The 16,524-nt window shown below is 42.7% G+C and overlaps 2 protein-coding genes across 2 annotated transcripts; one reads left to right on the forward strand and one right to left on the reverse strand.

Annotated features, from left to right (window-relative positions):
• Positions 1-1,575: 1,575 nt before the first annotated feature.
• LOC129169417 (phosphatidylinositol-glycan biosynthesis class W protein-like) lies at positions 1,576-3,518 on the reverse strand. The gene is made up of 2 exons (XM_054755812.1): positions 3,482-3,518; positions 1,576-3,116 (listed from the first exon to the last, which is right to left on the reverse strand). Exon 2 carries the CDS (start codon positions 3,111-3,113, stop codon positions 1,659-1,661), a length of 1,455 nt encoding a protein of 484 aa, XP_054611787.1. The 5' UTR covers positions 3,114-3,116; positions 3,482-3,518; the 3' UTR covers positions 1,576-1,658.
• Positions 3,519-5,194: 1,676 nt separating this feature from the next.
• vps51 (VPS51 subunit of GARP complex) lies at positions 5,195-16,181 on the forward strand. The gene is made up of 11 exons (XM_054755024.1): positions 5,195-6,209; positions 6,629-6,758; positions 6,830-6,976; positions 7,059-7,278; positions 9,299-10,208; positions 11,342-11,557; positions 11,644-11,727; positions 13,078-13,212; positions 13,294-13,415; positions 15,180-15,267; positions 15,336-16,181. The coding sequence occupies exons 1-11, from the start codon at positions 6,021-6,023 to the stop codon at positions 15,594-15,596; spliced, it is 2,502 nt and encodes an 833-aa protein (XP_054610999.1). The 5' UTR covers positions 5,195-6,020; the 3' UTR covers positions 15,597-16,181.
• The last annotated feature ends 343 nt before the right edge of the window (positions 16,182-16,524 follow it).

The raw sequence follows: 16,524 nt of genomic DNA on the forward strand, positions 1-16,524 counted from the left end.
TCCTGCAGCCTGCGACTTTTTTTATTGGCCCGTGGCACATTCCAAAATATATTTTAAGAAGAAAACTTCTTAAAAAAACAACAGGAACAATGGAAAAATTAGCAGTCATTTTCCAAGAACAAAGTCAAAATATTAAGACAAAAAAATTACATTTTAGTAGCATAGAGTTGAAATATTAAAGAAAAAAAGAGGATTAAATAAATCATAATAATAACGTAATTTTTTTTTAAACAAAACAAAGAATGAAGTTGTAATTTTTGAAAAATTTGGTTGGTGATCATGTTATATTAACTTTTATAAAGTCAAAATATGATGTAAAGTTACTGTAAAATTATTGAAAAAAAAACAGCAGAAATAAAGTCAAACTACTAAGAAAAAAAATCATATTTTAATGAGGAAAAAAAAGTCTAGAATAAACTCGTAATATCGTGAGGAAAATAATGCCATTTTAAAGAAAAATGACGTTATTTTTCAAGAGGCAGCTGTAAGAGGTAAATAGTAAAACGAAACAACATCAGAAATGTGACGCAGCGCCTCACGTCACTACCGAGAGGTAACCGGCCCACTCCAAAACAACGCGATAGGACACTGATGTGTACTGACTGGGAAACAAGAACAAGCATATGAGGAACTAGGAATAGACAACCAAATGATGTGTAAAGTATTCCATGTTTTGTTTCTACACGGCTAGATGGACTGTGTTGCGATACCATGTGCTATGTGCTCCATGTATCACGATCAATATCATGGTGACTTACTCCATAGTCAGTTGACCAGCTGGTTAAGCTGGCCTGGGCGTGTTCCAGTTGATTTAGGGTAGGTGGAAAAAAAGTTTCTATCCCTGCAGGGTTTGTTAGCGCTAACAATTCTTTGCTCGTTATGATGCAGTCACTTGGAGCAGTGTCCTCCTTGCCATGGTAACACTGAATGCCATTCAGGCCAGCAGAAACACACAATTTCGATAGGCATGGCTCGGCAAGGTCCACATTTACACCAACAAATCATGCCGGTCCGGACTGTCTGCTCCGACGCTTCAGTCTCTCTTCTTGCCCGCTTAGCTTCTAAAACCTGTAACTCATCCTCCGTACATTCAGGCTCAAAAACACAAGTTTCTGTAGCCTCATTTGTCCAAAAGTCGTCAGCAGCTCTCACGAAGTCTGCCATGATTAGAGACACGCGCTTTCTTTGCTGCTGTTGTTGACAGACGTACTGCTAGTTCCTGTCTATGGGCTCTGTGAAATCAATGCGCCCAGGAAAGGAGTTCCGGTAATGTTTAAAATGATGAAAATACGGCAAAATACTGTAAGTGTCACATGTTATCATGAATGTACCTGTTACTGCATGTTCACAGCATGGATATAAAACAATAAAGCTTTTTGGGAGAGCCTTATCGTCGAAATAGGTGTCTCCCATGACGTGCATGGTTAGCTCCCTTGTGCTAACTGTTTTTCTCTCTTTAGAACGCACAGAAAAAAAGCAATGTGTGTTCATGTCATGGATAGTGAACAGTAAATGAAACACAACACAGGATGCCAAAACGTCATAGTATATTGGTATTTCAAAAAAAGCCTGTGCTTCATGTACATGAGAAAACGTCTTCCGCTTTCAAATAAAAACACAGCAGTAAACTTTCACTTCAAACTGTTGGGAGAAAGACTTTAGAATCTAACTGTTATTCCAAAAAGGTGTAAAGCATATATTCCCAAGCAATTCACGAACATGTATGACAACAAAAAACACACCGAAAAGAAGCTGCTGCAGCCAAGCGTGTCCAGCGAGATGTTGGTGAATATTGTCAAGAGGTTTGCAAGCAAGAAAAACAACATCTGATTCTTGTCGACAGCCTGAACAAGACACAAGCCTTCCATCTCGTCTTTCTTCTTCCAGGAGTCTGAATTTGAATTCCACGACGACGGCACAAAGTGGCAGCCGGAAGCTGTCTGGGAAAAGAGTAAAATCACGTCGGCTAAAGCGATGCAGGACAGGAAAAGCAGCGACTGAGCGACGCTCCAGAGGCAGAAGGGTAAATTAGCCAAGCGGCGAGACACCGGCTCCACAAAAGCCTGACACGCGCACAAAGCAGCAAATAATAGCAGAGTTGCCGTGAGGAGGGTAAAAATGGCTTTGAGCCAGTCTCTAACGTGGGATCTGGGCTGCATCACATAGCATCCAATCTGAACTCCCGCCATGTAAATGGCAACAAAACCTGCTATAGAGAATATCCCCTCCTTGTTAGCATGCAGGAAGTCCTTTCCTCTGTCATGGTTGTGCATGATGAAAGCCTTCAGGCCTGTTGTCTCCAAAGCACACTGATAAACTCCACAGATGACAAGACACAAAACCCACGACTTTCGTGCCGAAACAACAACCAAAACCATTTTTGTCACAACTCTGACAACGGCCAGTGTGAAGAAAAAGTTCCAGTGGACGCCATACTCGGTCACATGTTCTTGGTAGTTCCTCATTTTGACAAAGACAAGTCGCGCCACACCGAGGAGAACCAGGGGCCACACAGACCGGAGCTGCTTGGAGATATGTTTCATCCTGGATCCCGACACGTTCCTCCCACGTGCTTCTGGGCAGACCAGACCATTGGCGAGGATGAATGCGCCAACCCCGAAGTCCATAACGCCAGTTCCGTACGTTTCCGTTTTAGCGTATCGCCTTGGGAAGACTCTAAAGTCCACAGCGAGAATACTGATGGCTGTTTGCACGTTCACCATCACTCGAAAGACGGTCACAAAGGGAACCTGTCTGAAGTGAGCGGTCCCGCCGAGGAAGGCGCCGAGAGTGGTCTGGCGCTCGGTGCGGCAGATGCGGCAAAGCGCACATGACAGCACAAAGGTGAAGCTCAGGACCACCTGAAGAAGAACATCGCTCAGGATGGTGCAGGACAGCACGAGGGGGAGGACCAGCGCCGAGAAATCGAGAAGCAGGTGAGAAATCTGTGGAAACGGCAGAGGGAGACTCCCCTTGGCTTGATGGTGGAGGATGAGAATGAGCGCTCGATTGAGGATGCACAGAGGGGTGAGAAATGAGCCCACCACCACTTCCTGTAAAGTGGTTCCGTTGAGATTACTGACAAATGCTTCTTTCAGCTCTTTCTCAGACATGTCCTGCAAACATGAAATAACATTTAATGAGTGATGGACCCTCGGAATTGATTAAACATTTTTCTCACCCTAGATAGTGTTGATGCATCAAACTGCCACAGTTAGAAAACCTTTGTCTGTTTGAATTTGTTATTGTGGCTGTGGCTGTTGTTAACTTCTCATTTCCTATCCGTGCTTTTTAAAAATCTAATTTGATGAGTTATCAGCTAGAAGGATCTCTTTTGAAGCATCATTTTGTAAACATTCGGTCTAAAAGTACTTTCAGTTTGAACCTTAACTATGCAAAATGAGGATAAATCGTAAAATGCACATCAGAAATAACTGTTTGTGTGTATGTATAAGTCGTTTATCGTGTTAGCAGTACTTACCACGGGTTCATCTGCAACGCAGAAGACCAAAACTACGTTAGCCACGGCAAATATATGTGTCTTAACGTCACCGGCCTGCCTACTTCAGGACGTCGCATTCAGGGGGGCTCGGATTTGTGAGCGCCACATTCTCGGGCGTTGAAACAAATAGTAAAAATCATGAATTAGTGGTGCTAATGTAATTACGATTTTAGGATAGATATAGCACTATTAAAATACTGATCGTGTCAGATTTGTTTTTAATGACAATAAAAACAGTATGACAAACAATTACTGTAGCAAAAAAAAAAAAAAAACTAGAGACGCTCCCATCAGGGTTTGGATTCCGCTACCGGTCATCCATGAGTGAGATCGGCTGTCACCGATACCAATCACATGGATTAAAAGACGCGATGGGCGAACATAGATACCGATACCACTTTTTGGGCATTTTTAACATACAGATGCCTATAATAAAAAAATTGGCAATTGGCAATTACTACAACGGAGTATTAGGGCCACATTGAGAAAAAAATAATAATCTGAGATTTCGAGAAAAATAAAGTAAATTTACCAGAAAAAAATGTTTTATATTACGAGAATAAAATTCATGAGAAAAAACTCATATTACGAGAATAAAGTCGTACATTTACGTGAATAAATTCTTAAATTTACAAGACAAAACTCGCACTATTACGAGAATAATTCAGAATCTCCGCTAGACATCTCTGTGTGGAGTTTGCATGTTCTCCCCTTGTGTGCGTGGGTTTTCTCAGCTGGGATAGGCTCCAGCATACGCGCGACCCTAGTGAGGATAAGTGGCATGGAAGATGGATGGAAATTTTCCTCTTGCTTCAGACAAGCTTTTATTTATAACGTGGCAGCAAAACAGAACAGTTGAGCACAAACAGATTAGCATATCCAGCCCTTCTCCAGGATGTGGTGCTCACACTTCCATCTTCCTTACCCGCACCCTCCACATGCCCAAGGCTAAAGGTCACATAAGTCCCCCCTTTTCATCGCTGTCTCAGGAACATGAAGGTATGTGTTTTTTCTCATAAATTTGCAACTTTATTCTTGTAATATTACAAGTTTTTTCTTGTAAATGTACAACTTTATTTTCGTAATATTGAGCGTTTTTTCTCGTAAATTTACAACTTCATTCTCGTAAATTAGCGACTTTATTCTCATAATATTAAGAGTTTTTTTTCTCATAAATTTATGACGTTATTTTTGTAAATTTATTCTCGAAATGTCAGAGTATTTTTTTTTTCTCAACGTGGCCCTAATACTTTGTCATACAAATACTGGCCATTTACCAACTTTAATGTATATTTTCATAACATATCATAGCAAATTACAGCACTTTATTTTTACACAATGTAACCTAGACTTAGACTTGTATTATATATACTATATATATTCTCATAATTTCGATTTTATCTCATAATTTCCATTTTTTATCTCATAATTTTGACTTTTTATCTCATAATTACGCACTAATATACTTGGGAAACAGTTAGGCACCAGAAACAATGTATTTGATCTCTCAAATTTTTGGTGCCTGTTTCCTAAGTATGTTAGAGAATATGTGAATATATAAACGAGAGGCTTTAACTTGAAATTTCTTTATAGAAAGGCGCTTTATGAAAGTAAGTACATTTACTTGTATTCATTTACAGCGCAGCCTTGACCCAGCCAATATGGCGGCGACGTTGACGTACGGCTCAGCGTTCGATACTGCGTCTATATATATATGTATTGGGTAGCATAACTATTGACAACAGGTAATAGTTATTGCCAGGTCCGCGGCGACGTTGACGTATCGCAGCCGTAGACAAACACATAGACATACTGTAGATAGACGCCGCATCGAGTGGGTTTGTCCACTGCGGCGATATGTCAACGTCACCTCCATATTGGATATGTCAAAGCTGCGCCGTAAATTTGAGAACATCAAATACATTGTTTTTGGTGCCTAACTGTTTCTCACGTATATTACTTTGTGTGTGAATGTATAAAGGAGAGGAATTAACTTAAATTTCTTTGTAGAAAGGCGCTTTATGAAAGTAAGTAAGTTACTTGTATTAATTTACAGCGCAGACTTGACCCAGCCAATATAGCGTACGGCTCAGCGTTCGATACGGCGTCTATATATGTATTGGGTAGCTTAACTATTGACAACAGGTAATAGTTATTGCCAGGTCCGCGAATTCTACGCGACATTTAGTTTGTGTTTATTGTCAAGGCGCTTGCAAATTCCCATGCTCCCTGTTGTTTTCTCTCGCGAGACCTGGCAACACTGCACGCAACGCGACGCTGGGCGTTCCACACATCCGGAAGTGGTATACTGAATTACAGTTATGTTGCATTTTCTCATTTCTTTTGCTGAAATCGGCTTTACATTTACGTAATAACAAGCAGCTGCTCTGCACCCCGATTCCTCTTACGGTCTGAAACCCACCGCAAATTATTTTATGCTAGCTGGACGCTCCTCGTCTGACTCGTAGGCTTTTAGCCATTTTTGACACTTCAATCAGCCGGTTGCCGTTTGTTTGCTATGGACGCAATGGAAGCAGACGGTCCGGTGGCGAGCTCCGAGGACCCCGGGAGGAGGCGCAGGGTGCACGGTATGTTGAAGCTCTACTACGGGCTCAACGAAGAAGGAAAGACCGGAGAGAAGCCAGAGTCCCTGGATCCCTGTGACATCAACGGGCCGCATTTTGACCCGGAGCACTACCTAAACAAGGTAAGTGACCATTAATGTCAATTATACACAGTCATTACACATTGGGTACAGCTTAATATAGGGCTGAACAGCAGATCCACTAATCTAACAATATGTTCATTATTGTGGTTGTACTTGGAAGTGGTGTACAGATTTTTCTGCAACACTGCAAACAAAAACTAGAAAAATAAGCACATTGTTACTGACAGTGTAAGTTTTATTATCTTTATAAAAGAGTTTAGATGCCGTTAGATTCCATAGAATATTATGAACGTCATTGCTCTTTAGTGTAGATGTCATCTCAAAGTGCTTTCTTTCAGACGGTTGTCATTTCTAGCAACTTTTGACTTGCTCTAACTGACCAAACATGTGCTCAATGACTTATAAATGTGGTGAAATTGTGACCACTGCGTGTGCGTTTCCTTTCTGACCTGATGCAGCTCCGAAGGGAATGCTCTCTAGCAGAGCTGATGGACCAGGAGACCTGCATGGTCAAGCAGATCCGTTCTTTGGACAGTGACATGCAGACGCTGGTGTATGAAAACTACAACAAATTCATATCTGCGACAGGTGAGGGATTTGCCGTCCAAAGTGTTGTCCGATCAAATTATCCCACCATCTCTCTTCCTGTCTTCCTCCAGACACTATAAGAAAGATGAAAAATGATTTCAAAAAGATGGAAGACGAAATGGACTGTCTCTCGGCTAACATGGCGGCCATCACAGATTTTAGCGCTCGCATCAGTGGTACCCTCGAAGACCAGCACGCTCAGATTACAAAACTCTCCGGTGAGGCTCTGAAACCCGTTAGTTTTGCTGAGCTGGTTGCGGAATGCTTCATGGCCATTGATGATCCTCTTCCATTCCTTAGGGGTGCATACTTTGTTAAGGAAGCTGCAGTTCCTGTTTGAACTACCTGCCAGATTAAACAAATGCTTGGAGCTGCAGGCCTACGCTCAGGCGGTGAGCGCTCACCGCCGTGCTCGCTGTGTGCTGCAGCAGTACAGCCACCTGCCCTCCTTCAAGGGCATCCAGGATGACTGCCTGGACATCATGGAGAAACTGGCGCAGGAGCTTCGGCAGAAGTTCAGGTCAGATTGTTTTTTCAACGTGACGTCTCTGTCATCTGTCTTTGTAATGACGCAATAAGGGGAAAGAAAAACTCCATATTTTGCAAATGGGCAAACATAAATGAATGCATTTCATTACAGTCTTAATGCATTTTACTTTCTGGACTAAAATATTGGATAACAGATGCCACAAATGAATTAAAAGCGAAAGATAGGAAGTGTTTCTTGTAGGGCTGTCGGGATATTGGCATAAAAATGAGATGTCAGTTCATATCGGTATTGTACCGGCACGCAAGCGATGGCGTTGTGCTCCACATAGCAACAAGCTTGCTAGCGCAGCATGTCCGCCTTTCTATTATTAACAATTTGCAATGATTGTAAAGCACTGCGAGGGGGGAGTTACAGGTCTTCCTTTAATACTTCTAAGATCACAGCTCTGGAAGAATCACTCAGGCTCACACGCAGCAAGCATACCGGCAGCTCAGTAACAAGCGACCAGAGACGTGTTTGTTGATGAGCCCGGTTTATTAGTCCAGAATTCCATACTGTATCTTGTTACAGCTTTCCAAATTGTATCGTTGCCAGCATTATTTAATTGGATTCTTACTTGTGAATGTATTTAGTCTAATCTGTCCTAGAACATATTGTATTTGACTATTGGTCATGAATGTTTAAATTTATTCTGTGGAGGCAAAAAAAAGAAAAAAAAAGCCACTTTTTCTATAACTTAAATTGCATATTGCAGTACAGTTGTCCCTCACTACATCGCAGTTCGAACATCGCTCCCTCAGTGTCGAGGTTTTTCAAAAATGTATTCATTGATAAATGATCACTGGTCACAGTTTATTGCGGTTAATTGGTTCCAGACCAAACCGTGATATGTGAACTTTCGGTGCAGTAGAATTCCATATTTATAAATGGGATATTTTCATAGTTAGAGCATAGAATACCTGTTTACAACCTTCTAAATACAGTTTTCACCATTATTAGAGTGGTCTAGACATGAAATAACACCCCTATAGTCACCTTTACACTCCTGATACCCAATTTAGCAGACGTAATAAGATAAAATGAGACATAAATAAGACATAACATAGACTCACACATGTTAGCATTGAGTTCCTTGAGATTTCCTTGTATCTTCTTCTGGTGTCTGTACGGCACTTCCTAAAGTGGCTTTTGTCTCATCAATGTAACATCACTGAAACACAGTGACCAGTCACATCATAACGTTTTTGAATGTATCTTCTGAATGCCTTATATTTGTATTTTAGTTAATTTAGCCATTTTTATGTTTGAAAACAATATGGAAAATTTGCTTCAATATGCATATTTTTTTGACTCATAATAAAATCAATTAAACGCTGTTTAACCCGCCTGCGTCACACAGCCCGCACCGAGGCTCGAACACAGGACCTTTGAAATGGGAGACGAGAGAACTGACGGTTGGGCCAAAAGCCCGGACTGTCGACCCAGCGTTCAGCGCAGCTCTTAAGGCCGAGGGAGTGAGGTTTTACCAACGTACACTTGAGCAGGTGGTGCAGCCGCTCTGGCTGGCATCTGTTTCACGTGAACCAGTGATGATTTATTAATATATTTGCGAATAACCATGATAGACTGAATCCACGAAATTCGAACTGCAAAGTGGCGAGGGTTTACTGTATCCATTGAAAGCCAATATCGCGTATGTCTTGACGTGAAAGGCGAGGCATGGGAGCGTGCTGAACACCTCCTACAAGCGTGCAGCCCAGCCTTTGACCAGCAGGAGTCATGAAACACTCTTCCGTCTTTGGTAACACTTCGCCCTTCCCGGTGAAATACATGAAAGTATCCAAAGTGCGGCAAAAATGGAAAAAAATACAGCAAAAAGGTAGCAATGTAACAAGAAAAAGCTGAATTGTTGATACTAATAACTGTTTCACTTTTTTTTTCTTTTGCCTTTTAAAAAAACTACAAGCGCATGTGTCATGGCCAATTATGCAAAATAGAAGATGAGATGATGTAATTTTTTTGTGTGTAATATTTCTTGTGTTGCTCACAGGGATGGTGGATCAAGCGCTAAGGATTTATCCGAGTGCGTGGAGCTGCTGCTGCAGTTGGACGAGCCAGCGGAGGAGCTCTGCGAGAAGTTTCTTAGCCACGCGCGCTCTCGCCTGGAAGTGGACTTGCAGGGCCTGGAGGTTGAGATAAGGTCGAGCCCGCCTGCTTCCGCTGTGAAAGATGCTCCTGCACGCAGGCCTTCCCCTGGCGCCGCCGCTGCCGAGTCGCCGCCTGACGGTGCCCCCAAAATGAGAACTCTCCCCTCTCCCGCCTCAAACACAGATATCCTGGAGTTCATCGACAGAGGCTGCAATGAATTTGTCAGCAGCTTATGTTTAGTAATTACTTCTTATCAAGAACTTTTCATCAACCACGCTCAGACAGGCGAGCTCGCGTCCAAGAATATTCCTCAGATGGCAAACAGCAAGCTGCACGCCTTCGTGGGTGACCTCGCAGTTCGTTATTTCTCGCTTGTGGAGCGGAGGATCCAAGAGGAAAAGAGCGTGGCGGATAACTCCCTCTTGGTCCGCGCCCTGGATCGCTTCCACCGCAGACTCCAGGCCGTGGCCAAGCTGTTGCCGGGCTCCTCGGTGCCAAACCAAGGCACCGAGATCGTAATCCGTGCCGCAAACGAACGAGTCAAGCAGTACCTCACCGCTCTCCAGAGCTTCTACATGGACAGTTTGACGGACGTCAGGCAGGCCCTTGCGACGCCTCGCCTATCCATGGCTGGTCCAGGGGGTGGGGCTCATTTGGGCGGTACAGCCTCCAGCAGAGATGCTCCGAGCAGCCTCCCAGAGCTGCTCTCCTCCCTGTCAGCGTCTATCCTAAACCAAATCAAGTCAGTATTGGCATCGGTGCACCTCTTCACAGCCAAGGACATCACTTTCTCCAACAAGCCGTACTTCAAGGTGGATACTCAGTGTGCTCGTTTTATTGCTAGTATATCTCTTTTAGGGCATCCCTTTAGGGGAGGATTTCACTTCTCAATGCAAAATTTATGGATCTTAATGACAAAGTGGGGACAGTGGAACCTCTTGTTTTCATCACTGATCCATTCCAAAAAGGAATCAGTTTTTCCCATAAGAAATAATATAAATCCAATGCAGAAAAAAAAGCGAAATACATATAAATGACAAATTCAAGGGAAAATGAATATTTAACATTAGTTTCGTCACAAACGTCGTGCTCATGACAAGATAATAAATGGTAATAAAATGAAAGCACTCACTTAATAAAACATCTTTGTCATACTGCTGTCATAGATAAATAAACTATAAAATAGGACTGACGTGAAAAGGTAGACTAAACCGCGTGTGTGCGTGTGCATGCGTTAGAATTTCCCTACAATGCGTAACCTTCTGCACTCCTCCACGCTCTCTCACTTCCTCCTTGCCGTGGAGCTTTACTACATACAAAAGATCATGCCGAGCTCTTATCAAATGGACTTCTGCCACCTTGTGGCCATTTTTATGGCTTAAAACTGCTTGAAAAGTCAACTCTTTTATTGTGCACTTGCGTCATCACCTTATTTTGCCTCTCGCGCAAAAAAACTTAAAAGACGCTTAAATACGTCTTTGGGAGCGGGCGTTCGAGTTTAAAAAAAGCCATAAATACGTCTTTGGTATTGAATGAGTTAATTGGATTTTATTTATAATTATACATAATATACATATTTATACACATTTTTATTATACATTATATTTTTTCTTGTGGGAAAAATTTATTAATTGGTTAGAGTTCGTTTTGATGTGAGCCGGGCCTTCTGGAACGTATTAATGATGCTGACCAAGGTTCCACTGTATTTCTAAAGGTGTACAATTGGATGCTGAGCCAAATGAGTGACAGTCTTCGTTTATTTACAATTTTTCATGTACACGTCCACTTTTCTTTGCATGCATCTTAATGACAGTAATAATCAATGTGCAGGGCACGTGTATGTTGACCGTCTACACTGGTGGCGTGTCCTTGCAGTGTGTAACAATGCAGCTGTGTAATGTGACTTCATCTTTAATGCATGCACACTTTTTGTTTGTTCGTGCAGGGTGAATTCTGCTGCCGGGGTGTTCGCGAGAGCCTGGTTGTGAGCTTTATAAAGTTTGTGTGTCAGTCCTCTCGCCAGTTTTGTGAGAGCGCTGGAGACAAGGGAGGGTCTACCCCTCCGGCCCTCCTGCTGCTGCTTTCTCGGCTCTGCTTGGACTATGAAACCTCCGCCATCTCTTACATACTCACTCTTACAGATGAACAGTTCCTGGCACAGGTAGTCACAACCTTTCACCATGTAATGGCATTTAGTATCATTGAATCTAGTTCTTGCTAACTGTAACCTTATTAATATGTTGGCAGCACCACAGTCCAGTGACACCCGTGACCGCTCTCTGTGCAGAAGCCAGGGAGGCAGCACAGAAACTACTGAACCATTATGTCAAGGTAGTTACTCTTCCTTGCCATGCAAGTCCTTGATCATTGTGGTTGGAGAACCTGGGCAGTGTCATATTTGTCTTTAAACCACATTATGAGGCGAGATTACCCGTACTGTGCAGGTGAGCAGATCGAGCACTCTTTTTTTCTCCTGCCTGTGGCGTCAAAGGCCTGTCGGAACGTCCCCTGAGCTCACTTGTGAACAAACATTCACTTTAAAGGGATAGTTTGGATTTTGGTACATGGAGTTGTATGACATCCACATCAGCAGTGTAGTCCATTAACAGCGACTTACCCCCCACTTGGTCTCCTGAGTCCAGTTCCGGTCGGATTTCGGTGATGAAGAACATAGTTCCAGGTCGTCGCTGGGGTTACACAAGTAAGGAGTATGGCTTCTCAGAACAATATACTTTCAAAAGAGTAATACATTTGCATCACAAAAATGCCCACTCGGAAAAATCAAGACCTCACAAATCACTCTGCGTTATGTTTGTCTCCTGCCGTATTACTTCGTCACATACACAAGAATGGACGGGCGACATTGTGCAGGGATACGGTGGGAGACAAATACAGCACCGAGCAATTTCTGAGGTCTGATTTTTTTTTGAGTAGGCATTTTTGTGATGCAAATGTATTACTCTGTGGAATGCATATTGTTTTGAGAAGCTAAACTCCTTACTGGTCAAACCCCAGCAATTACGTGGAACTACGATCTTCACCACCGAAATCTGACCAGAACTGGACTTATGAGACCAAGTGGGTGGTATGTCGCTGTTGACTACATTGCTGATGGGGATGTCAGACAACTTCATGTCAAAAAATCCGAACTGTCCCTGTAAGAGGAAGGACATTGTACCAAATGCTCGGCAATGAGGGAAAAAAAAAAACAACATCAGCACGCAAAAAACCTTATCAGCCACCTGAAACGCCAGCTCCACGGCGTTTGAAAAGTGAGAAAAGGTTTGCCAGAGACCTCCGTGGCGTCACACATCCTGCTCGGAGCGTGTGCCTGAATACAGTGCACCTTGCTGGACCAGGCCAGGTGGCTCCTCCTGCTCTATACTCTGGTTCTCCTGGTAGTAGTGATGTGGTAGTAGTAATGTCATGATATTTGATTAGGACAAATCAACAGGTACATCTGGTCAAATCCAAATTTGTTCAAGTCCTTCTTACCTCCAGGTGTGCACAAACTACACTTAAATCGAAATTTAAAAAAAGGTAGATATAAAAAAAGTTCGGTTGTCGGTACCATATCGGTCTTGAGAAGCAGAAGGTTATCGTTTTCTGTCTGAAAAAAGATATCGTGCATCTCTAATTACGAGATAAATCAAGTAGATGTGTCTGTGTCCATGTTTGCAGGTTCAAGGCCTCATTATTTCTCAGATGCTTCGAAAGAGCGTTGAAACACGAGACTGGGTCAACACCATCGAGCCGCGAAATGTCCGCGCGGTGATGAAGAGGGTGGTCGAAGACACCACCTCCATTGACGTGCAGGTGACATCTGGCCTTCGAGGGCATCTCTTCACGCTTTCATTTGAGCAGGACGCCTTACGGTGGCTTTATGTGTCGCTACAGGTTGGTCTTCTGTACGAGGAAGGCGTGAGGAAAGCACACAGCAGCGACTCCAGTAAAAGGACCTTCTCTGTCTACAGCAGCTCGAGGCAGCAAGCGCGCTACGCTGCAAGCTACACACCAAGGTACTTTGGTCATTTGGACAGGAGTGCCCCGGCCATGATGACATGATGAACGCACAATGACAATAATGCATCACATAAGATAAATTGCAGTACACTGTGCCCTCATTTATAGCGGTTAATTGGTTCCAGACCAGACAGCGATAAATGAGTTTTTGCAAGAATTCATTGTTAATAAATGTAATATTTTCCTAGTTACAGCAAAGCCTGCCAGCCCTGTAGACAATAAATAACACCCCTATAGTTACCTTTACACTCCTATTATTTATTGTTTACACCCGATTGCACAACTATTACTCGAGGACTTGAAGCTTGCAAGCTAGCGAGCTCTACCAGTTAGCCTCGAATTTATTTCTTCTAAAGATAAAGGGTTTCAAAAGTTGGGGCGGGGGGAAAGGACAAAGTAAGAAGCCGCAAACTTACCACTTCCACACAGGATGGGAGGAGAACCTTTTTTCCACTCATTTCAATTCGTTTTGACTAAAAATAGACCATAGTCAACAGCGATCATTCATTAATTTCTGAAAAAACGTGTTATAGTGAGGCAGCGGCGAACTGCAATATTGCGAGGGACAACTGTACAATGAAATGATGAGCACAACGTACTGTGGTGGCAACTCAGTTCACAGCGACTAACTAAATTATAAGAAAAAGGGCGGGATTTGGAGCTATGTCTGACCAACTAAGGAGGTGTGTGTCAGCATCTTGCACACATTGCCGACTGCATCGCTTCCTTTTTCTCCAAACCACGGGACACGAGAGCATTAATTGCGCTTTCGAAAATGTACTGTAGTTTCCGGTGTGTAAGCTGCTACTTTTTTCTCATGCTCTGAACTGAACTCTGCGGCTTGTACAGTGATGCGACTAATTTACGGCTAAAAACTGCAATTCCCATGATGCCTAGAGTGCAGCTTCAGGAAGTAGTGATGTGGACGAGTGAAGTGGAAGCTAATGTCATGTTTTGAAGTCGTATGCAGAGATCTCTGACACATCTTAATTAAGCTTGATCAAGTGTAGAAGTACTACAGCTTCTGTTTAGACTGCTCGGATAGCCAGCAGTCCACTATCACCAACGGTTTTCAAAAAGCTGGACTGAATGAAGAGGATTGCTCAAGCTAAATGTCTCATTTGCCCCGCGACAATGAAGAGCAACATCGAAAAGAGAGAATCGGAATCAGCAGCATAAAACCCTGATCGGAGCATCCCTAATACATATAGTAATCTCTCATGTATCGCGGTTAATCAGTTCCAGACTTGACTCTAATTGGTGAATTTCCCCCAAGTAGGATTCCTAATTTACAAATTGAATATAGAAAACCTGTTTAGGATCTTCTAAATGCGTTTTTTAACATTATTAGCGCTGTCCAGACATAAAATAACACCTTTTATAGTCACTGTTATCATATTACCCAATATAGTAGACATAATAAGAGAAAATAAGGCATAAATAAGACCCGTGCTTGGGTGTGTTGCTTGGGGAACCGAGTGGGGGGCAGACAGGAATTTTTTTTAGCTTGGCGTTGGTTTCAGCCACAATAGCTTGTTTATTTAAACCTGCAATAAAAGCCTGTTGTTGCGGCAATCAAGTCTGCTGCTTGTTTGTAGCACATAACATAGACTCACACATGTTAGCATTGGGAGAGTTCATCGTTGTTCTTGTTTACTTCCTGTTCTGTACAGTGCTTCCTGCAAAACAATAAAACAAGTGATACACATGCTGACTCTTATGCAAATTTTGGTTGTATTGTTTTCATTTTGACTCTGCAGCGCTCCCATGGACACCAACCTACTAAGCAACATTCACAAGCTGTTTTCTGAGCGGATTGACATCTTCAGCTCGGTGGAGTTCAACAAGGTGAGTGCACTTCTTTATCATGTCCTCACGTGTCGTCACTGACACACTCGCTCACTCGTCTGTCGCAGGTGTCTGTGATGACAGGGATCATCAAAATCGGCTTAAAGACGTTCCTGGAGTGCGTCCGCCTGCGCACCTTTGGCCGCTACGGGCTGCAGCAAATCCAAGTCGACTGTCACTACCTGCAGATGTACCTGTGGCGCTTCGTGTCTGACGAGAACCTCGTGCATTTCCTGCTGGATGAGATTGTGGGGAGCTCCGCCCACCGCTGCCTGGATCCGGCCCCGATGGAGCAGAGCGTCATTGAAGTGATCTGTGAAAGAGGTTAAAGCTCAAAGTGCAACACTGACTGGTCACGCAAGAACGCATTACTGGATATTGTCAAATACTGGAGTTCTGTTGGTTATTTATTACTGATAAATGCCCATTGAAACGGTCAAAACACCTGTTTAACACCCCTTTTAAACAGGTATAATTTATAATTGTTTTGAATGCTTCAGACACTAAAAAAAAATAAGTAAGCTATCACTATAAGTAAGCTGTTTTCATATCTTTAAGTGATACTTAATTATTATTTTTACAAAAACTTTAGAGAAATTGACAAAAATAGCATTTTCTGTGTGTGAGTATGTGCGGGTGTTTAATATATTCTCAACACGTAAGGTTACTCCCACAAATGTGATGAATGAAGGATAAAAACATAGCCTACAGATGTTTTGTGGAATCATTTATCTAAGTGTAGCGATTAACTACAAATCATACATTTTGTTTATTTAACAACGATGACAATTGATCTCTAGTGTTCACATGCCTTGTTGTAGTGGGACACATCCCACCACGTAATTTATATGTAATACTGATGAGTGATGGAATTGTAAAATGAGTATAAAATGTCAAAATAAATGTGCCTCCAAATCAGCATAGTCCTGTTTGAAAGTAATTTCCTTACCATTATTTCACTGTCAGACTTGTGCCACTCTGTTCCTACTGCCTCTCCCCCGTCTTGTGGCACGCACACAGTGCCCCCAACAATTCTGCCGAGCAACAAGCGGCTACATTCTACCACAAAAACACAGAACCTGAGCAATTCCGCCAACTTTCGAACTAAAGTTGTTTTTAAGTTGTTTTATTTGATGTTTGTGCAGTTCATTTCGTTGGAGAAACTGTCCTACGGATTGCTACTATGATATAAAGCAGGGGTCACAAAAGCGGTGCCCGCGGGCACCAGGTAGCCCGCCACGACCACATGAGGTGCCC

The sequence above is a fragment of the Dunckerocampus dactyliophorus genome, chromosome 16 (assembly GCF_027744805.1).
Source record: "Dunckerocampus dactyliophorus isolate RoL2022-P2 chromosome 16, RoL_Ddac_1.1, whole genome shotgun sequence".
Taxonomy (NCBI): domain Eukaryota; kingdom Metazoa; phylum Chordata; class Actinopteri; order Syngnathiformes; family Syngnathidae; genus Dunckerocampus; species Dunckerocampus dactyliophorus.

Bases quoted from the DNA above. Each gene is read 5' to 3' on its own strand.
- LOC129169417 (XM_054755812.1), bottom strand. From the start codon at position 3,113: ATGTCTGAGAAAGAGCTGAAAGAAGCATTTGTCAGTAATCTCAACGGA.
- vps51 (XM_054755024.1), top strand. From the start codon at position 6,021: ATGGACGCAATGGAAGCAGACGGTCCGGTGGCGAGCTCCGAGGACCCC. The intron at 11,728-13,077 runs GTAGTTACTCTT...CCATGTTTGCAG, and splicing joins TACTGAACCATTATGTCAAG to GTTCAAGGCCTCATTATTTC. The intron at 13,416-15,179 runs GTACTTTGGTCA...TTGACTCTGCAG, and splicing joins GCTGCAAGCTACACACCAAG to CGCTCCCATGGACACCAACC.